The 23,316-nt window shown below is 32.1% G+C and overlaps 2 protein-coding genes and 2 long non-coding RNA genes across 4 annotated transcripts; all 4 read right to left on the reverse strand.

Moving 5' to 3' along the window:
• Positions 1-2,798: 2,798 nt before the first annotated feature.
• LOC120578044 (uncharacterized) lies at positions 2,799-3,664 on the reverse strand. The gene is made up of 3 exons (XR_005643993.1): positions 3,607-3,664; positions 3,378-3,503; positions 2,799-2,954 (listed from the first exon to the last, which is right to left on the reverse strand). It is a non-coding gene; the product is annotated as an uncharacterized lncRNA (long non-coding RNA).
• A 658-nt stretch (positions 3,665-4,322) lies between these two features.
• On the reverse strand, positions 4,323-5,270 carry LOC11422904 (uncharacterized). Its single transcript, XM_024776998.2, has 4 exons — positions 5,179-5,270; positions 4,984-5,058; positions 4,557-4,723; positions 4,323-4,476 (listed from the first exon to the last, which is right to left on the reverse strand). The coding sequence occupies exons 1-4, from the start codon at positions 5,182-5,184 to the stop codon at positions 4,323-4,325; spliced, it is 402 nt and encodes a 133-aa protein (XP_024632766.2). The 5' UTR covers positions 5,185-5,270.
• A 6,586-nt stretch (positions 5,271-11,856) lies between these two features.
• LOC120578045 (G-box-binding factor 1) lies at positions 11,857-15,618 on the reverse strand. Its single transcript, XM_039830120.1, has 10 exons — positions 15,509-15,618; positions 14,744-14,835; positions 14,596-14,643; positions 13,958-14,124; positions 13,823-13,877; positions 13,660-13,708; positions 13,424-13,512; positions 12,798-12,875; positions 12,456-12,581; positions 11,857-12,055 (listed from the first exon to the last, which is right to left on the reverse strand). Exons 2-10 carry the CDS (start codon positions 14,801-14,803, stop codon positions 11,990-11,992), a joined length of 738 nt encoding a protein of 245 aa, XP_039686054.1. The 5' UTR covers positions 14,804-14,835; positions 15,509-15,618; the 3' UTR covers positions 11,857-11,989.
• A 6,629-nt stretch (positions 15,619-22,247) lies between these two features.
• LOC120578046 (uncharacterized) lies at positions 22,248-23,108 on the reverse strand. Its single transcript, XR_005643994.1, has 3 exons — positions 23,001-23,108; positions 22,717-22,842; positions 22,248-22,446 (listed from the first exon to the last, which is right to left on the reverse strand). It is a non-coding gene; the product is annotated as an uncharacterized lncRNA (long non-coding RNA).
• Positions 23,109-23,316: the final 208 nt, after the last annotated feature.

Here is a 23,316-nt window from a genome sequence, read left to right on the forward strand (position 1 = left end):
ATTGCAAAAGGGCTAATTCTTGAGGAATCAAATTTTTCATTTTTTTCACATGTATACAAAATGACAATTTCTTGAAACTTAAGGGGGAAAATGCACTTTAGCCTATATAAAAATCATAAGGCTAAATTTTTTGTTTGCATTAATAGTGTGCTATTGTGAAATGCGGTGGTGACCAAAATCACCTTAGTTTAACCTGATTCCATCTGTAATCATTAATTATTTTTTTTTTTGAATAAACTAAGCGAATTATATTAAATGAATAACTAACAGCCCCTCAAGAACAAGTCGTGCTAGAGGTAACTGTAACACCCTATTTTATTATTTATTTATTTTATCGAGTTTAGTGTCTTTTTGTATAATTTATTTGAATAATTGTGATGTGTTATATGTTGGTAATTATTAGTAGCTTAATATGAGCATTATTAGTGAGGGAATATAATTAAATTAGATTAATGAGGCATAAGGGCAGAATTGGAATAAGAGAGAATATGTAAGTTAAGAATAGGAGAGGTTAGGAATAGAGATGCATAACACGTAAAAACAGTTTCTGGGAGAAAAAGAGAAAGTGAGAAGTCAGAGAAGAGAAGAGCTTTGTGAGAAGAAGGGAAAACTTGTAGAATTCAAAATTTAACCAATCTAAGGTAAGGGTGGGACTAGCCTTCTTTAATCATGAGTCTATAATTCTGAAAAAGGGTTTAATTTTGTTGTTGTTAATAATTTTGATGTTATAGAAGTTAGGTTTGAATTGCAATTTGATTGTTGAAAGTGTAGGTAATCGAATGAATTAATATAAAAAAAATGATGTTCATGTTGTAGAATAACAATAGGTAATGTTTCCTATCAAATTTGGGATTTGGGTAGTTGTAATTGGGGTTTTTGAGTGAAAATTGGTTTCTGCCCGTAGAGCTATCTATCATCGCTCGCCACGACGAGTGAATCTTGCTCGCCTAGCGAGTGGCTTAGATGTCAACTCGCAACGGCGAGTGTTGTTACTCGCCTAGCGAACTGTTCAGTGGTAAAAATAGTGATTTTGTAGAAATGATGTTTTGGTCCAAGTTTTATATGAATTCGAGTGCCTTTTCATGTTTAGAAATGTTCAGACAAGTTTTGGAATCAAATTTGGGCATTGAGAAGTTAAAATTAGGATTTTTGGGTGAAAAATGTTGAGTTCCCGAGAGCTACCTATTCCAGCCCGCCACGGCGAGTGACTTGGTCGCCATGGCGAGTAGTTCAGATGGGAGCTCGGCACGGCAAGTGTTCATGCTCGCCTCGCGAATTGTTCAGTGGCAGCTTGCCCTGTTTCGCGTTCTTGCGTCTGCTTCACACGTTCTGTTTTGAGTTGGTCTTTGGTGTAAACATGAAAGTTGTTAATAATTGTATTATCTTTCTAGTAGTCTTGGTTTGACGGGAAAATCTTTTGTGGATAATTTAACATGTTTTTACGAAGATGTATGAATGAATTATTGTTGTTAAATATGATGTTTATATGATGTTATTCATGTTAATGAATTGTGAGATTATGATGCGAAGTTGATGTTGTTGTTGTTGCATTTAGTTGTATCATTGCATAATCATTGTCAAGAGAAGGGGGTTGTAGCCTGTCAAGCCGAATCACGGCAATAGCAAAGGGAGTTATAGCTCTGTTGTTTATAAGCGAAGGGGTTGTAGCTTGTCAAAGCCGAATTACGGCATTAGCGAAGGGAGTTGTAGCTCTGTTGGTACCACATGCGTAATCGCATGACATTGCATTTGTTGAGTCGTTGTTGTTGCATTGTTGAGTTGTTTTTGCTGCATTGTTGAGCGAAGTTAATTGATGAAGCAAAAAAATCAGGCTACCAACAACCAAAGAAGCAAAAAATAAAATTACATCACAGCTTGAAAACAACATAAAGGATTTTGCCTCCAAAAGGGCTAGTCAAAGGCTTTCAACCACCAATATGTTTGGAGTTTATCCTTCTCAAGAAGTCCTGTAAACTAATCTAAATGATTATAAAGAATTCTATTGTTACGGTCTTTCCAGATAACAAATAAGACCGAAATCCAAATAATAGAGAATGTTATCCTTGAATTTTTTGAGAACCCTCCAAGAACACAAAATTGATTTGAATGAGCATATAAGTCGCCATGAAGAACTATATCGATACCAAGCCAATGGGATATCAGAAGCCACAAACAACCGTAGTGATCACACTTAAAAACAAATGGTCTCTATCCTCTACAGAACCCACATGAAGCTACACAAGATACCTGTGAAACATCTAGAACATTTATTTGTGTTTATTTCTTTAATTAAAATAAAAAGTGGGAATGGATCACGAAAAAAATGTAAAGTACATTACTGGCGAGAAAATTTCCGTCAATAAAGCAAATCTGCATAATCATTACTGGTGGAAATTTCTCTCAGTAATGAAGAGGTGGTTTTGACAAAACATTAATGAGGGATTATTTCGCCTGACGGATTGTTCAGCAGGGAATTACTAAAGGATTATTCCCTCAGTAATGCTTCGTCAGAACCATCTAATCATTACAGAGGGAAAATTCCGCCAGTAACATTACTGACGCCAGTATTACTAAGGGGTTTATTTTGTCACCAATCCGTCAGTAATGTGTATTACTGCGGGATTTTTTTTCATTATTGAGGGTTTAATTCCGCCAGTAAAACACATAATTCTTGTGGTGTAAGTGATAAGATATTAAGATATGTATTATGTTAAATGTCTAATATTGATTAACAACTTAAAGCTTCCTATCTTAAACTGTTTCCTAAATATTTTAAATGTATAATTTCTTGAATAGGTTCAAAAATCAAGTTCAGCTCAAATAAAAAAATTACACATTCTGATATGCTTCCCATCTTAAACTGTGTCTTGGCTCCACCAAAAAAAGTTTCAAATAGGCTTCATGTGCAATAGATCCGCAATTGATTCTGGTCCATACTCCTTAACGAGCTCTTCCTGTTCCACCACCAAATTACCCTCAAATTAGCAACAATCTTGGAAAATAGAGCATTCAGAACCACAACACAATACTGAGAATTAACTTTTTTATAAACCAATATCAAAAGCTTTGAATAAATAATTATCATCTAACAAGATGAGCTTGGATAATTTATGTTAGGTAACTTAGATAATTTGTTGCACTAGTTTATTAGAAAGTTTGTTACAAAGAGAGATCAATAGAATCGTTTACATTAATGGACGTCTTCTGATTTTTGGATTCATAAGCATCTTAGTTTATTTAATTGTTTCTCATACAAATATTAGAATACAAGATGGCCTTTTTTTAATTGAAAAAATTATTTCTTAAATCAAATAAGTATCTTGTTTATTGAATGATAAAAAATTCAACAAGTAAGAAGGGGAGTTAAAATGATTGACCTCAATAGAATCGTTTTCATTGGTGAGCTCGAGACATTTCTCTGAAAGCTCAGCGAGCGTTTGTGTTAGGACCGAATTTCCATCCTTAAGAGTGTTTATCTTTTGACATTGCTCTTCACATTCTTTCTGACAAGGCACAAATAATGATAACATCAAATGAAATACAAGTTAAATAGATCAACGGACAAACACATCAGAAGTTAGATAATCAGATCATCTTTTTCTTTACCTTTGATCTTTGAGCTGATTTCCTGTTTGACAGTCTTTTTCTTTCTTTTCTTATTTCATCTACTTCCTGTCAAAAGAAATGCTACTAAATAGGAAATGCTAGACATTGTGCAAGAGAGTTAAGAATTAAACTTGTCAACATTAAGAAGGGATTTACTTTCTGAAATGTTTTTACCATACATATTTAGCTACGAAGTTAAGAAGGGATTTACTTTCTGAAATGTATGCACAAAAACTGATTTTAACTATGTGCACATCATAATGATTCAAAAAAGATTTTACAGGGTTGGCTGTTCTTCTAGTCTAGCTAATTCACAAAAAAAAAAAACTTTTCATTTATGCTACGAAAGCACATAAAACTTTATAATACCATATTTTTTAGTTGAGCATCAACATCAATGTCATTGTCAGATTCCTTGACGACTGTCCCTAAATTCTGAGCCATCCCAGATGGATTTTCTACAAAGAAACAAGGTGCAAGACTGTTAGCCAGATGAACTGCAGTTCATGTGTTTTGTATTATAGATCAAATAAAGAATGAATTCTTATTATAAAATAATTAAAAGAAAAATCGATAATCTTACCATCACCAATAATCATGTTAGATCTTTTCTTCATACTTAAAGGAGAATCCTGCTAAAGAAAGGATGTAATTAGACATTTTTGTCGAAATTTTATATAACCTGTACTAAAGAAAAATTTCAAAGCTTTAATAAACTACTCATTTCCTAAGTGTTCTAACTTCTTAAGATAACAGTGGCAGAACACATTACATTCATCAACCACATTTATATGAAAATTTATCGATAAACATACTTCGTTACTATCATCTTGATCTGCATTTGTTGATCTCTTGCTTCCACTTGCGGCACTGCGCACATTAAGGATTTTGTTCAGGCCTTAGAAAAATGCTATTAACAAGTTTACCAGAAGAACAAGAACAAACTGTACCTCATTAAGGTTCCATCCCTATCATGTTTTGGTGCCGAAGACTGGTTTCCATATTTAGTGAATTCCCCAGTCATTAAACTTAAGACAGGCTCTGAGTTTATAGTACCTAATATGTTGAATTCTAGGTTTCTTTCACGCACAATTCCTGAAAAAGCCTTTGCAGCATCCTGACCAAAATGCATAAACATTTGTATATGAATATACAAACTCGTACACAATTAAGTATGTAAGTTTCTCTAAGATGAAGAAACGCTCATCGAATCATTTCACTAGTAATTCTTAAGTACCCCAACCCCACCCCTAAAAAAATATGAAAATTCCACTAAATCCGCTAAATATATACTAACTATAATTTCGTAGAAATTATGATAGAAAAAATAAATGAATGTAGTGCAATGAATGTATCAGTTGAAAGGTTTTGACCCACCTTTGCTACACGAGGATTATAGGAGAGCTCCGTGGGATCATGTAGAGCATCATATTGAAGTAGTGCATTATTTGCCTACACCAAACAAAAAAGAGTGTGAAAACCAACCTAAAAACTAGTTACGGATCCTTTTGTCGTAGTTTAAAAACCAGCTGGCCATAAAAAGCAGTAATCTATGAAAACCAGCCCAAAAACCTGCATAGTTGTCTCCCAATGTGGTAGCAGAGCTTTGTTTGAAGTTCGTTGTTAGAGAGAAAAATCAAAGTAAAATAGATCATATCAGCTATGAGCAGTCTGCACATAAATAAAATTAGTTAAGACAGACATAACATCTTGCGGCGAAGATATTGGAAGGTCTGCCAAATGGATTGGATTCTTTCTTCCCCATTGAGAAACTTGGGAATACCGTTATCAAAATACATTAAAAAATAATATCTGTAATTAATTATACAGTTCATCTTCCACCAATCAAACACAATGTAATTTAAATCCTGTATTCATTTACACAATACACTATCAACAAGGAAACCCTAAAAAATATCATAATCCTTTTTTTGAAGAAGCAAAAAAATATCATAATCCTATTCCAATTGAAACTGAATTTTTAAAAATATAAAACGTATACATATTGAGTACAGCATAGTCACGAATTTTTCTAAAAAAATAAAATCTGCTACTATTTTCTTAAATCTTAAACATCCAATTCGACGTGAAAAGGTCCTAGTAATCCGGTGTTCATCTCTGATGAAAGTAAAATCTTACTAAGAGTTGTTTTCGGTCAGCAGGTAAGTAGAGTCTTACAAATAATTGTTACAGACAGGTTGCAACTTGAAATCAATCAATAACAATAAGAAAACAGACCAAAAACTATAACACATAATAATATAAAAGCAAACAGAATATAAAAGAAAAAGGATGAAAATTACCAGAAGCAAAAGTGAAGGGAAGAAACTGTGAGAGAGTGTTTTTAGGAGAAGAGAAATCCTTCTGACTTTGTAGGTAATGTAAAAAAGAACAAAACTTAGCTGCATTTTTTATAAGCTCTTCGATTAGGGCTGGTCAAAATTTTTGAACCAGCCCAAGCCACCCAAACTTCATGGCCCATTACGACTCATTTGGGTCAATAGCATAAAATTAGCCCAACAGGTTGGCAAAAGCTTTCGGATGCGCAAATCCAGGTCAAATAAAACCGAACCCAACTAATAGCAGAGCAGTTCTATTTAGACCCGTCAATGTCTTTTAGATCTTCTAAAACATTCACCAAAGAATGTTATGTGGCGAAGAAAAGAGAAATTGTTGTGGCGTCAATGACACCTCAATTTTTTGAGCCTGAAAAATTAAAATTAAAATTGACCCATGGACTTTTTTTATAGAGACAAATTTGTTCTTGTATTACAATGAATCATATTATTATTTTTTCCTACCTAATAAAAAAAAGAGACTAATTTGAATTTTATTTTTGTCAAAAAAATATTGGGAATGTCAAAATATTTGTCGGTTGTATCATTTTTCAAGAGTGTTCGACACTTTTGAAAAATATAGTGAGAGATTATGAGACAAAAAATATAGTGAGATTATGGAGTTTGCTTATGTTTGTTGAAGAGATTGATTGAGAAAATGATTGTTTAGAGAGATGGAAGCTTTTGTATCTCAAACTCTTAATGTTTCCATTCAATTGTTCCTCTATTTATAGAAGATGTGAAACTTGGTGACCACTTCATAAAATAGTTGTTGGGACACGTTTTTCTATGTAGCATGTGCTTCATTTAGTTGTCTTTAGAGGAGGTGGGGGGCTCAAATTGGTTCAAACAAAGGGTAGTGAGAAAATTGGGAAACGGAAGAAAAGCTAGTTTTTGGAAGGATATTATTTGGGTGGGAAATAAATAGGTGTCCTTTTGTTAGGAGATGGTATTGTGTCTTAGAGCCTAACATGACATAGGTGTCCTTTTAACTGGGAGAGAGATAAATAAGTGTTGCGGCCTAAAGTGGCTAACACAAAATTCATCATACCATAACGCCATAGCACCAACATAGTGGAAATTTGACAACATGTTCTAAGTTAAGGAATGTGAAGTGGTAGAATCCATTTTTATATTTTTGTCTCTAGGTTCTTGATTGATAAGTCTAGGTTGTGTGTGGTTCCAAACATATGGATATGTACTACAATAATTTAGTTACTATATTTCTTGAAGAAATGTTTGCAACTAAAAACTTTTCACGGTTTTAATTATTGTAATCAAACTTGAACCGCGACGAAATTCCATTCTCACAACTATGAAACAAACTCTAAAGCTTTATTATAGATTTGGAAGGTATGAAGAGATTCGAAGCATACGGGGATATTTTGACTTATATAAAATCAAAAGTGACCCTTAACTATACTGAAAAATTCATAAACAGAAGTATGGACTATATCCCTGAAACAACAGTATGCATAACCAGCAACAATCCTTTCCATATCAAATACTTGCAAGAAGAGAAGGCATCTGAAGCAAATGAGATTACACTAAAGCATAAAAAGTCGCAATTGGATGGAAAGGACTCTCGCAAATTAATGGTTATCAGTCTGATACCTTGAACTCACTTTTTCTTGTTAATTGTCAAGACACTTGAGAACCTTCTTTGCTGATCAACTTGAGAACCTAATATACTAAGTGTACAGTGTAACGCTCCTATTTCTATTAAAGCAATTAAACATGCGGATAATACATTTATTCAAGAAATAGAGATTACGTCTTATTCAAAATTCAAAAACCGATAGACATGTATGTAAACCTTAACAGTTACAGCGGAATATAAATCAGAGTGATCAAATATATACATGCCATGAGCAAATAAATCATATCCCAAAGATAAATCTCAAAACCCAAACATACGGGTAGTCATCAACAAAATAATAATCCAAACGAAAATATAAACAACCTAATCTAGACCGACACGACAAGCCTAGATCAGAGCCGACACGACACCGATATCGGAGGAAGCTCCCGATATCCCAAGCAAAGACTCACCGAGACTACTCCTGCACAACGTCTACTCCCCCATACAGGCAAGTAGGCGGTTAAAACCACTGGGGGTAAGCATTACATTATCATAATCCAGATAATAATCAAATTCAATAATATCATGTACTTGAATAATAATAGTCATGCATAAATACTTATATCACAACTTGCTAGTTCATATCCACATATATCAATCACATGAATAATTATCCAATCATAAATATTCATTCACAACATCAGTCATAGACAATCATTAGCAACATTCATTCATCTCAATTCATCACCAATCACATAATTCACATAGGACTCATGCTATGATATGCACTTATGGACACATAAATGCATGCGGTACCAAATCTCAACAAGGTCGTCACCTCCGATGGACAAGTCAACATCGCATGTAAGGCTCACCTCTGCCTTACAATAATCTCGAAGTAAAAGAGTCATCCCTTTTACAGCAACAACGACTATGATGCATGGACATGTGTAAGGACTCGATAATGCGACAACAATCACCATTTCAAACTCAATATATAGGACAACACCCAATTATATTGATTATCTCCACAACATTGCATTATCAAGAAAACATGCCCATACACAATTAAATCATAGTATTCACCATCACACTTCAACATAATTATCAATAGTCAACAATGTCATGCAACATCAACTATATCATATAGTTTCACCATTTCAAGCATTCTCATATTCCAAGTAATAGGGAAAAACATCTCATGATAAACATCATATCCAAAATATAATCACTCCTTCATACAAATTCACTTAGTCATACAAGAATAATCACAATAACTCATAAAACAATTTGCTAAAGAAACATTTCCGACAAAAATCCAAATCATGTGGTAAACGGCCAACATTGATAATTTTCAAAGCTAGGCAACTTATTCAAGTTTGAAATCCTACAATTCAATCTTAATCAATCATATGAGTATGAGCATAGGCCACTTACGAACTATCGATAATTAGTTCAAAGGTTAGCCTAAGTTCGTATGAGAAAATCCCAAGTTTATACATTCCACATTCCCACCCGAAAATCAAGTTTGACATGATTAAGACATTGTACCAACCTTACAAGCATTGCCTAAGCCCATAAGAACTGTAGACTAAGCTTGCAACTCCTTTTGTTCACCAAGACCGAGTTCCAACAATTTCCGAAAAACCGAAACGACACAAACTCAAGTTTCAAACCAATTAGAAAATTGAAGTTCCGACAAAGCCAAATGTGTTCCAGTAGAAAAGTAGGTGAAAACAGCAAAGGAACACTTCAAAACGATCGCCTAGGACCCCTGCACGACCACCCCCAAGCACCCGGACACGGAACAACGTTCCCGTTGTCCTGTCATGGGCGCCTGGCGCTAGAGGTGCAGCGCCCAAGCGCTGACTCCCTGTAAGTGGGCGCCCAGCGCTCCACTATAGGCGCAGCGCTCCGTAAACGTGCGTTTTCGCGTGTCTCGGCCGCGGGTTTTCGCCAATTTCGATCAAAAACCGAACGTTTAAAATCCTCAATCATCAAAAGTGATCCGAGGCATAACCCGAGGCTCTAACACATCGAACTCGCTCGTTTCGGGGCATTTGTACAAGTTATGAAATTGTTTAAAATAATTTTTCTCAAAACAATAAGTTCTCAAACAACCACAATTCATCTCTTCAAATTCAACACAATTCTCAACAACATCTCAACATAAATCATACCTAAGTCATGAAATGAGATCAACATCATCAATCAACTACAATCATAACATATAATCATACCCTCCATCATAATTCAACAACAACATGTCAAATTCATCCATTTTGCACAATTTTCATAACTTTTCATTTTCACATATTCAAACATGTAATTTAACCAACAATCACACAATTATTATCAATTCATGCATGCAAACATATCATCAAAGTTGGAGCACGAATTTAGCAACAATTATCCATTCATTCATTTCAACCAATTTCATCTAAATCATGAAAAATTGCAAAGAATGAACATGATCATGATAAAGACTAACCCCCTTACCTTAGATGAAGATTAGACCAAACCTAGGCTTCAATTTAGCTCCTAAGTTTTCCCAATTGGATTCTTCAAGTTCTTCTCTCCAAACCCTTATCTTCTCTTCCCACTTTCTCTCTCTAGAAATGTTTTGTGAAATGAAAATGATTTGGTTCTTCTAACACTACCCTAGTGTTATCTCTACTAATGGGCTTACTTAGTTTCTAGTGGGCTTAACCCGTTTCTATTCAAACCAAAAATATTATACACTCCAAACGATATTTTAATTAATAACGGTAAAATGTCACTAACGGTAAAATGTCACTAACGGTAAAATCTCGACTTTCTCTAGTAACTTAATGAAATAACCACTCTCACTAATTACTAAAAGCAATTCCCACTAAAAATTATAATTTTACTCATCCTCACAAAATTACCAAAATACCCTTCTAATACGAAAACCCATGAAAATGCACTCGATGACAATTAAATACACACAAGCACAAATAATCACACACAAACACATAATAAAAGTAATTAAAATAAACCTAGCTAAAAATCGGGCTGTTACATACAGGACCTGAGATCTAAGAACAAACATATGCAAAGTTAAATGCATTATTGGAGCATCAGTCACTAATGGTATTTCCTTTGTCTTGATTGTCTATTGTTTTTTAAATTTATGGTTATCATGCACTATTTAGGGTAACTTGCTATAACTTTCATAGGTAAGCAAAGAGAATCGTTCATGTAATGTTTTTCCCTTTTCTAGGGTTTAAAGGTACTAGAAGCAGCTCACACTTGTTTGTTCCAAGAGAAGAGCAATGTAATAGGTATGTGTTTGGACTTTTAGACTCATTTAGGTTTGTTTCCCAAAAAAAGTTACTTTTATTGTTTTATATTCTTTAATATGCTCAACAAGAAGTTACGTCATTCTGTCATAGCCATATTAATGTTTGCAAAAACTTCTTCAGTAACCTGCTTTGCACACCGGATAGCTATCTGTAAGTACCATGACACTATGTTATTTTCAATTCCCATTTTTAGGGACTTATCATATCTAATTTATTCAGTTTCTTGATGGTTTATTACATGAAGATAAGCAAAGCAGAGTTTAAGTGTCCAAATTGTTTCCCAATATTTTTAGGGAAGCTATTGTGTAAGATGTTGGATTCAAATCCTAACCCTAGGATTTCTGTAGATAAAATTAAACAGATTTTTTTTTTTTTTTATATAAGTATTGACTAGAAACAAAGAAATAAGCAAAAAGATTGCTAAGAGATTAGACGAACTTAGACGAACATAGCTGAAAATAAAGAAAAAGACTGCATATTTGTTGACATTATACGAGAGGAATTATTGCCTCGCTTCTTTTTCAAGCAAAAGAAACAACATAATAGTTTTTTATGAGACCTGCAGCAAAGCACAAAGTACTCCTAGAAATAGTAGCTGTACTTTCATGTTGCTCATGTTTCTGTTAGGGTACCCTTATCATTAATTAGACCCTGATAAATGGTCATGTCTTATTCTACAAATTAGATACTTGGAAGAGCAATATGGCTATCATCTCTACATGTTTCCCTTATCACCACATGAAAATGTATCAGAGATATGTAAGTTTCATTATGTTTTAATTAATGTTATTGTGTAATATGACATGAACACAAATTCATATTTCTGGATTTTAAATACAGCTAGCTATACATTTTTTTTGGGTGGTGGCCGAGATTTGAACTCCGGACCTTGCATATATAATGCAATGTCCTTACCAGCTGAGCTAAGCTCACGAGGACAGCTAGCTGTACATATGTTCATAAAGATAGATTTACTTACCTTTTAGTAATATTAGTAATATGGAAATCAATTTTTGTGATAAGATATTATCTTAAATGTGTAATATTGATTAACAAATTAAAGCAGGGCCAAAATACAAGTCCAGCCCAAATAAAAAAAAACATTATACATTCTGATATGCTTCTTATCATAAACTGTTTCAGGTAGGCTTCATGTGCAAGAGATCTGCAATTGATTCTGGTCCATACATCCTAACTAGCTCTTCCTGTCCACCACAAAATCACACTCAAATTAGTAGCAATATTGGAAAATAGAGCATTGAATACTACAATAAAAAAAATATGAAAAGCTTTAAATAAATAACTGTCATCTAACAAGATGAACTTGGCTACATTCATGTTATGTAACTTAGATAATTTGTTGAACTAGCTTATTAGAAAGTCTGTTACAAATAAAGATCAAAGGATATAATGTCCCGTATACTATTTTGATTCCTCGCTTAACCATCGTTTCTTTGTTTAATTAAATATTTCTCATACAACTATTAGAAAACAAGACGGTCTTTTTCTAATTGAACAAAAATATTTTCTCAAATCAAACAAGTATCTTAATTTAATGAATGATATAAAATTGAACAAATAAGTAGCGGAGTTAAAATGATTGACCTCAATAGAATCGTTTTCATCGGTGAGCTCGAGACATTTCTCTGAAAGCTCAGTAAGCGTATGTGTTAGGACCGAATTTTCATCCTTAAGAGTGTTTATCTTTTGACATTGCTCTTCATATTCTTTCTGAGAAGGCACAAATAATGAGAACATCAAATGAAATACAAGTTAAATAGAGCAACGAACAAACACATCAGAAGTTAGATAATCAGATCATATTAAACATTTAATAATTTAAAAAATCAGAGTAGGGAAAAAAAAAACTAGTTGGGAAAGAAGAAAAACAACATCTTTTTCTTTTTACATTTTAATCATATGCATCCAAAGCATTGTCGTATGTACCTGTTTCTTTATCTTTGATCTTTTAGCTGATTTCCTGTTCGACAGTCTTTTTCTTTCTTTTCTTCTTTCATCATCTTCCTGTCAAAAGAAATGCAACAAAACTTAGCAACATTAAGAAAGTAGGATTAATAAATGGTGGTAACATTTTAACATAAAAGACTCATATATGACAGGAATGAAGCGTAGAAAGAAAAATATGCAAAATAAAACAAACGAAAAATTTTAGACAAGTTGAAAATTTATGTTCTTACAAGTTGAAAAACTAACACAGGAATATGATTATAACTATAGTGGCCAACAAAGCTAAGCATATCTTGTCAATAAGTGCTGCGCATCATTGCTACGGCGCAGCTATAGCAACTAGCATATCACAAACAATAGCGATTTGTTTAAAAATTTAACTACTGTATAGGGCTACAGCGCCGCTATTTAACAACACTGCCTATCACATATTTGTTTTAGAGACCATGTTAAAGTGGCCTTTTCTAAGTATATGGACATCATAATGATTCAAAAGGGATTTTACAAGTTATCTTAATAAAAGACGGATTGTTCCTCTAGTTTAGCTAATCCACAAAAAAAAACTTTTCATTTATACTATGAAAACGCATAAAACTTTATAATACCATATTTTTTAGTTGAGTATCAACATCAAGGTCAGTGTCAGATTCCTTGACGGCTGTCCCCAAATTCTGTGCCAGTCCAGATGGATTTTCTACAACAAACCATGATGCAAGACTGTTAGCCACATAAAATGCAGTTCATGTGTTTGGTACTAGTCATTCTTAACATTCAAATTATAAATCATGATAATACATGAAATTTTATTATAAGATAGCAAAAGAAATATCCATATTTTTACCATCCTCAGTAATCATGTTAGATTTCTGCTTCTTGCTTAAAGGAGAATCCTGCCACAAAAAGGATTTAATTAGACTTTTTTGCCGAAAATTTTATATTGCAACTGCAGAGCACATTATATTCATAAACCAAATATTTATATAAAAACTAATCGATAAACATACTTTGTTACTGTCATCTTGATCTCCATCTGCCGATCTCATGCTTCCACTTGTTGCACTGCGCACATAAAGTTTTTTGTTTAGTCTTTGGGAAAAGGCTGTTAACAAGTTTAGCAGAAGAACAAGAACAATCTGTACCTCATTGAGGTTCCATCCCTATCATTTTTTGGTGAAGAAGACTGGTTTCCATATTCTCTTGATTCGCCAGTCATTAAACTTGAATCAGGCTTTGAGTTTCTAGCAAATAATTTGTTGAAATCTGGGTTTCTTCTGTGTACCATTTCTGAAAAAGCCTGTGCAGCAACCTGAACAAAATGCATAAACACTTTTCTATGAACATACAAATTCATAATACACAATTCAATATGGAAGTTGCTCTAAGATGAAAAAACCATCATCGAATCATCTCACTAATAATTGCAAATATACAGTAAATATACACTAACAATAAGGAAATATGAATTCCATAGAAAATATGAAAAATCCCTAAAGTAATATGAAAATTCCACTAAATAAATATGCCCTAAAGAAATATGAAAATTCCACTAAATATATACACTAACTATAAAATGAATACCCAAGAAAATATGATAAAAAAAATTATTTAATGAAGTGCAATAAATATATCTATTAATGAAGTGAATAATTGTGATAAAAGGTAATTCGAACGAAGATAAAATGAGTCAGTTTTTTTTTTTTTTTTCTACGCAAAAGGTGCAAGTTACATGACCAAAGATGCCATCACAAACTGGTTCAGAGAAGAAAAAGTTTTGCACCTGCATAGTTGTATCACAATGTGGTAGCATAGGGTTGTTTGGAGTTTGCTGTTAGAGAGAAAAATCAAATTAAAATAGATTATATCAGCTAAAAGCAGACTGCACGTAAACAAAATTAGTTAAGACGGTCATAACATGATTTACTGACATCTTGAGGCACCAAGAAATTGTAAGCTCTGCCAAATGGAATGGATTCTTTCTTCCCCATCAAGCTCGTGAAACTTGTGAATCCCGAGCTTCCTGAAATTTGAATACCATCAAGCATGAAATATTGTACATAATGTCAAAGAATATATGGCAGACTATCTGGATACCATACCAGATAATGGTTTATTAGGTTTGATAGGTTTAAATTTTGAAAAAAAAAAGATTTTATTTATAAATAAATAAAAGTGATTTATTTCTTTTCAGCCCTTGATACACTAAATTTTTTAGAATTTAACTATACTAGAAATTAAAAAATAATCTATCCTTCATTTCCACCAATCAAACACAACGGAATTTAAACCGTGTATTCAATTACACAATCTGCTATCAACAAGGAAACCCTAAAAAATATAATAATCCTACTCAATTTGAACAATTTTTTTTTTTTAAACTAAAAACATATATATCATGAGTACAGTATGGTTATCAATTTTTCCAATCTGCTACTGTTTCTTCAAGTCTTAACACTACGATTCCAAGAAACTATATTAACTGTGTACTATTTCTTGAAGTCTTAAGGCTCTGATTCCTAACCATCAGGTGTTCATCAAAAAATAATTGTTTCATGTCAAAACTAAGTAAACTAACAAATAACTGTTACATTTAGGGTTGGAACTCGACAACGATCAATAAGGAGAATAGACCAAAAACTAAATCACATAATATTCAAGCAAACAGAACATAAAAGAAAAAGGTTGTAAATTACCAGAAGTGAAAGTGAAAGAGAAAGAGTCGGCAAAAGAGAAGGGAACGACCGTGAGAATTGTTTTTAGAAGAAGAGAAATCGTTTGACGCAAAAGACACCTTTGTGTCTAATGTAACTCGCTCGTGAAAGTAGGGCTGGAAAAAATATAGTGCATTTCCTTATATGCTTTTCGTGTAAGGCTGTACATAATTTGCCAAACCGGCCCAAACCACCCGCACTGCACGGCCCATTACCAATCAGTCGGGTCAATTGGGTAAAACGAGTACTTTGTACCCCTACACTTATACTTTTACCCCTATAAATTATATAAATTTTCAATTTTATCCTTTTGTCATTTAACTTAATTCCATAAAATATTTTCGACTAAAAGTGTTTCCCATTTTCCTCCAATTAATCCTAATATTATTGTTCATGAGTACATGGATGCTTGTAGCGGATCATAGGTCACGGTTTTTTCATATCAATTCTCATTTTTGTTTTGGTTTTGGTTTTATCTGATGCTATTTGATTAAGGATTGTTTGAGGTTCGAGCAATTGAATGTATTATTAGATATTGTTGTGTCTTTGATACTTGCGGTCGGATATATGTATCATCATTTATAATTATAATCCTACGAGTTCTTCCGAAAATTTCCCTACGAACTTTCCCACCATATCATTTAATTAATCAAATAAAAAATAAAAAGAAAAAACACATCACCCATATTTCAGTCCACAACTCTATTTCTACTAATTTACCTATTAATTAATTAATTAATTAATTGTTTAAATAGGAAATATCTATCATTCTATTAATTAAATTAAAAAATGAAAAGAAAAAAAAACCATTACAGATGTATCCCTCCAAACCTCTCTTTTTAATGAATTCATCTATTAATTATTGATTAATTAAATAAAAAATGAAAAGAAAAACACTCACTGTAACGCCATACTTCTATTAAAGCGATAAAACACGTGAATAATACAAATATTCAAGAAATAGACATTACGTCTTCAAAATCCTCAAAAACATACATACGGAAAATTTCACAAATCTATTTCTCTCCACAAATCTATTTCAACTAATTCTCCTATTAATTAATTAATAATGAAAATGGAAAATAATTATCATTCTATTAATTAAATTAAAAAATGAAAAAAAAATGGTGTAGCTCACTCCCATGAAGTGAAATGAAATATTCCCACTAATGCATAACATCCACACACACACCAACGGAAAAAGGCTATTTTGCAAATAGCAAATTCCACTAACCCAATAAAAATTAAATTAAAGAAATAGAAGTGTTTCAATTAATTAACTACATAAAAAAGTAGAATTTTTTTTTTTTTTGAGAGAAGTAGAAATACAAAATAATGGAGAGAAAAGACTAGAGCCACACCACATCATCATCCAAATCATACTAACTACCCCTTAATATTGTTAACCGACCCACCTTCCCATTTTATCCTGCACATAAGTTAAACACTAGACCACTTTGGCACAATATATTTGTTCATTGCTACCTCACCTTATTTGTAGGTTTTCTTCCATCTCTCAATATACTTCTCCCTTTATTTGGTTCTTAGTTAACTAATAAATTTCATTTGAATTGCAATTTACAATCATATTACATGATTTTTTTTGCTATGACAATATTTTCTAGTTTATTTTATTTTATTATTATAATCGTACAAGTTCTCTAATAAATCTTTCTAATCTTATGGTGTTTTGACTCTACTTTAATTTAATTATGGTTTTTGACTCTACTTTTTGGTTCCTATTTTCTTCTATTCTTAATTTTGTTGTTACTTTCTAATTTATTGTTATGTTTTTTTCTTCTATTGGTTCAGACTTTGAAGCATCACAAAATGATTCGATAGAAATTTGTTCTCTAATTTTCTCTACTTGATTTCCGTAGAAATAAAGACAAATAGCCAAATAAGAAAAGTTAAAAGGCAATAAAAACCTCATGGCGAGGTCTTCCCTAAAAAAGGTCACCGACAACCCATATAGCGAGGTCTTACCTAAAAATAGGTCGCTGAAAAACCTCATAGCGATGTCCTCCATAAAAAGGGTCAAACAGACAACAATTCAGTTACTTGATTATAAATTATTTTATATGATTTGTAGATTCCATATATATTTGATACTATTATTTGATAAAAAAAAAAAAATTAAATTAGTGTAGATATTGGTGCATGGTATTTGGCGGGTATCTATTAAAAGATTCATGCACGAGAAATTTATGGTTACTTGTCATAAAACGAATTTATTTGATAAACAAAACGTATGAAATATTTTTATAAAATTTTCATAAATAATTATCAAAGATTTGTTTTATTTTGATAATAATTCAAAGTATAATAATGATGATGGTAAAAGAATGAGAATGATGAACGGAGAGAGAAGATTGTATAAAATTTTGAAAAATGTAAAGATTGAATCGGCCAGTTGAATCAGTCCGACAGTGTGCTTGAGGGGTAAAATTTACTAGAGATCAAAATATCTCTAAGGAAAAATGTTCAGACAAGAGTTCATGTATTATGTACACATTTATTAAATTGTACGTGAGTGATTTTTTATTTTTTTTTAAACCAAAAGTAGGAAGCTAAGGTGCTGACCTACCAAAATATATAGATAGAAAAGAGAGAAGTAAATACAACATGGAGGGACCAAACCAAAACTCCATTAGTAATATTTAAATCTGAAAGAAGGCATGCCTAATTTGTTCTTAACAAAGTTAGCCCTAATAAAGCTAGGAATATTCTGCAAAACAGTTAACTCTTGAAGAGATAACCCAAAATTTGCTAAGGTATCTACAACTTCATTCCCTTCTCTGTATATGTGAGTTACCTGCAATACATCTGCTTTATCTTTGTCTTGATGTTGTGCCATCTATTCCTTAAGAGACCAAGGGATCTAGCCCTCCTTATGAAACGCTAAGACCACCAAGGAAGAATCTGTTTCTAACCAAATGATGTGCCAGTTATTTTGATAAGCCAGCTCTATAGCTCTTAAAGCACCACTGATTTCAGCAAGGAAAGAGTTTGTGTAACCATGAGGCTCAGCAAAGCAGCAAAGAAAATCTGCTTCATTGTTTCTATATATTTGTAAATGTTTCCAACCAAGTAAAAATATTTCAAAAGAAAATCAAACGTTGTAAAGAGATGGAATCAGAAATAACGTTTAAACGAAGTGTATACAAATCAATTTAGTGAAAATAATAATAATGAGTGAACCGATAGCTAGATCTATCTCGTTGATAGCTCTTTCATCTTAAGAGAGGCCTTTCCCTTAGAGTTATCTCCATCTAACGAGTGGCTCTTTTCTATTCTCAAAACAGAAATGTAAAATATTTTTCAATTAGAGAGTTCACATCTCATTGATAGCCTTCTCTTTCTAATGTCGGCCTTCCTAGAGGGGTGACTCCATCTAACAGAAACTCTCCCTAATCGTAATCTCATACTAGGTGCACCTGGTCGTCACAAATATATTCGTACTTGTCAAAATGCACAATTCAAAATCATGCTTTGTAAAATATCAAAATTGTGTGTCAAATGCAAACAATCAAATCTCAATTTTTTAATCATTTGCTTTATAAATTATAAGCAATCCAAATAGAATACATAGTAATAACAATGTCTTTAAAATAATTAACGATGAGGAGGAAATGTTAAAAGGTGGTTTTTCCTCATTTTTAATAAATACTTTAACAAAGAAAATAATCAAAATATCAATAATATTTTTTAAAGGTTGTGTTTCCTTGGAATATCAATATAATAATCAAAATAACCAAGATTTTTTAAACAATGTGTTCCTCAATTTTTTAAAGGTTGTGTTTCCTCGAAATATCAATATTAATCAAAATAACCAAGATTTTTTACTTTTTTTCTATAGTTGTATGCTATATTTTTTTTTAGTCTATAATTTTTTGTGAACTTAATGATGAAAATGTTAAAAGCACGTATATAACATTTCCTCCTGTTCTCCTGAGTATATTGAGTCTTAAACACTTAATTTTAAACTTCTTTTTTGTAAACAAAATGATGAAAATGTTAAAAGCAAATAAGAAACCTTTAGGAAAAGAAATACAAGTTTAGTTCCAAAGATGAGCATGGGTAGGAAATTCAGAACTAAATATACATCTTTAAAGGGAACTGATCGACTAAGATACACGTATATAACGAAAACTAGATGACAAATGACATAACATCTTAATTAATCTGAGACAACAAAATGATGAAAAACACGTAAAACACTCAAGAGAGAAAATCTATTTGTACAATAACTTAATAAAATCCATGTTGTTTGTCTATCAAGAGACAATTGTAAATACCCCCACAAAAGTCTTTTAATTAAGCAAAATATAAAACAAACATGAAGATTAATTTATCAGAAGAAAATGTTAGTTGTATTTATATTTGTTTGACAATATTAACTTAGGGCGTATCTTATACTTTCTTAATTTTTTTCATATGTTCTGCATTTGAAATTCCCCCCGTTTTTTTTTTACTAAATTACAATCCGTCCCTGAGTTTCATCAAGTATTAATTAAAATTTCGGTTTGATTTGCACCCTCGTACAATTTTTATTTTCCGGAAAACATCCTTAATAGGCCATTCAAAAACCAAAATTTATTGAAAAAAAATTCTGAAAATGGCCTATTAGGGGTGTTTTCCGGAAATTTTATTTTTTACGAGGGTGCAAATCAAACTGAAAATTTTATAGGGGCGAAAACCGGAAATGGCATATATTACAAGGGTGAAAAACACTATTAACCCTTATAATTTCTGGATTTTAAATACAACTGGTTATTTAGTAATATTTGATGATTTTTCAAATTGACATGTTTCTATAGTTTGACATAATGTGCTTTCCACTGCTTGTTTTATTTCTGTACTCTCATTTTACTCATGCATATTTTCTCCATATTTTCTCTACACGTTAAAAATTTCTAAGAAAAGCTGTCGGATACACAGTTGCTTAAAATGGTTCCATTGCTTGACACACAACAAACAAACAAGTCAATCAAATTGGATTTGTTACTAAGAGTATTTAAGCTGTCAAGATGTCTGAAAATTTAATCGTCTCTCTTGAATAGGGTTAAATTAAGACTACAGAACCATGAAGGTCATAGCATCTTGAAAATCTAAAATAGGTTATTGCATGACAGCTTAAGACGAAAGATTGAAATAGTACATCGACATTCTTGAAGGTAAATAACAAACTTAAGTTTTACATTTCTTACGTCAGTATGAAAATTGTAACGTACTTCGTTCACAATTCTCTATTGTTTGTAAAATATGTTTCTGTTTTGTTTTATTTCATATATTAGGCGTCTCCTAAAATAGATCCAATGTGACAGAAATAATTTCAAGTTTTCTTCTCAACAATTACTTTACATAATATTTAAAGAACCTTTGGATGCATTTGACCTTTTTTTTTTTTTTTTTTTTTTTTAGTGTAAGCATAAGCTCTAGTTGTATGCACAGGGTATATGCTGCAAACTATTTCCCTCATTTAGACACAGACAATTGACTAAGTTTTAATTGTCCTTTGACAGGTCAGGATATCCTGGATTATATCAAGTCAGTGTTATCAATAGTATGCCAAACAGACTTGGCATTGTGTCAGATAAATAGGTGTTGCAGCCTACAGTGGCTGACACAAAATTAGCAATGCAATAACACCATAGCCCTACCATAGTGGAAATTTTACAACATGTTCTAAGTAAAAGATAATGGATTGTCCAAGCTTGCAAAATAATTAATTGCTGAAGCAATCCATTAATTTTTACTCTAATTGTGCAACCCGTAAGATCCCATAAGATGGGTTCCAAAACTTACCCGACATATATTGTTAAGGTCGAATTGCTTCAGCAAGCAATTGTCTTGCAAGTTGCCACAACGTCAATCTTTTTCGATGGTGGTCGTTGTAATTTTTCGATGGTCATAAAAAATGTAAGTACTGTGACACTACATTATATTCAATTCCCATTTTTAGGGACTTGTTATCTCTAGTTTATTCATTTATTCCTTTTATTTCATTTTAGGTTGCAACCATCTCTAGTTTAGTGATTCTAGGAAGAGCAATAGTAAGGTACTACTCTAACCATCTTTACATGTTTCCCTTTATCACCTCAAGACGATGTATCAACATATGTTAGCAGTACCGTATCAGAGATATGTAAGTTTCATTATGTATTAATTAATGTATTGTGTAATATGAACACAAATGATCATACTCCCTCCGTCCTAGATTAAGTGAGTTATTTGCTCATTTCAGACATATTAAGAAAAGTATATAAGCGAATGAGAGAGAAAAATAGTTTTTAAGTGTTTTTGTCAAGTATTGCTGCATTCACCATTATCATAAATACAAAGTGGAGGATATTGAATTGGAAGTGATGAATTTAGTATTATTTATAAATATAATTGGAAAAAAGTAATTAACATTTTTAGTACAATATTGTTTTTACAAAAGACTCACTTATTATGTGCTGGAGGGAGTATTTGTATTTAAAATCCAAAAATACTCCCTCTAGCACATAATAAGTGAGCCTTTTGTAAAAACAACTTATTATGTTCTGGAGGGAGTATTTTTGGGATTTTATTAAATACAACCAGCTATATAGTCATGTGTTCACAAAGATAGATTTAATTACTTTTAGGTAATATGGATATCAATTTTTGTGCTAAGATATTAATTAAGATATATCTCAAAAACTGTATAAATTTTAAAATTCGTTAAAAACTGCATTATGTTAAATGTCTAATATTGATTAACAACTTAAAGCAGGGTCAAAATTCAAATCTAGCCCAAATGACAAATATTATACATACTGAAATGCTTGCCATCTTAAACTGTATCTTGGCTCCACCCGAAAAAAATTTCAAGTAGGCTTCATGTGCAATAGATCTGCAATTGATTCTTGTCCATACTCTTTAACTAGCTCTTCCTGTTCCACCACCAAATCACATTCAAATTAGGAGCAATCTTGGAAAATGTTAAAAACTTCAAATAAATAATTGTCATCTACCAAAGAGAGATCAAAGGATATAAGTATCTTAGTTTATTTAATTGTTTCTCATATAAATACTAGAAAACAAGATGGCCTTTTTGTAATTAATAGTGAAAACAGAAAATATTTTCTCAAATCAAACAATTATCTTAGTTTAATGAATGATATATAATTGAACAAATAAGAAGGGGAGTTAAAATTATTGACCTTAATAGAATCGTTTTCATTGGTGAGTTCTAGATATTTCATAGAAAGCTCAGCGAGCGTTTGTGCTAGGACGGAATTTTCATCCTTAAGAGTGTCTATCTTTTGACATAGCTCTTCACATTCTTTCTGACAAGGCACAAATAATGAGAATATCAAATGAAATACAAAGATAAATAGATCCAAACAAAAACATCTGTTTTATTTATCATGTGCAACCTAACCATTGTCCATTTCATAGACATCTCAATACTGTTGAATTGCACCGATCATGGTCTAGTACGTACCTGTTTCTTTATCTTTGATCTTTTAGCTGATTTCCTGTTTGACAGTCTTTTTCTTTCTTTTCTTATTTCATCACCTTCCTGTCAAAAGAAATGAAACTAAATAGGAAATGGTAGTAGACATTGTGCTTGAAATGAAACTTAAGAAATGCAACTACATAGCATTAAGAAGGGTATAAGTTTATTTTCCATCTCCAATTTTCCGGCAGACATCATTGCTATTGTGCCTCTATAACGGCTAGCGTGTCAAAAACAATAACGATTTGTTTAAAAATTCTATTCTACTACGGTATGGTGCTACAGCAACACTACTTAAGAA

Source organism: Medicago truncatula, chromosome 2 (assembly GCF_003473485.1).
Source record: "Medicago truncatula cultivar Jemalong A17 chromosome 2, MtrunA17r5.0-ANR, whole genome shotgun sequence".
Taxonomy (NCBI): Eukaryota; Viridiplantae; Streptophyta; class Magnoliopsida; order Fabales; family Fabaceae; genus Medicago; species Medicago truncatula.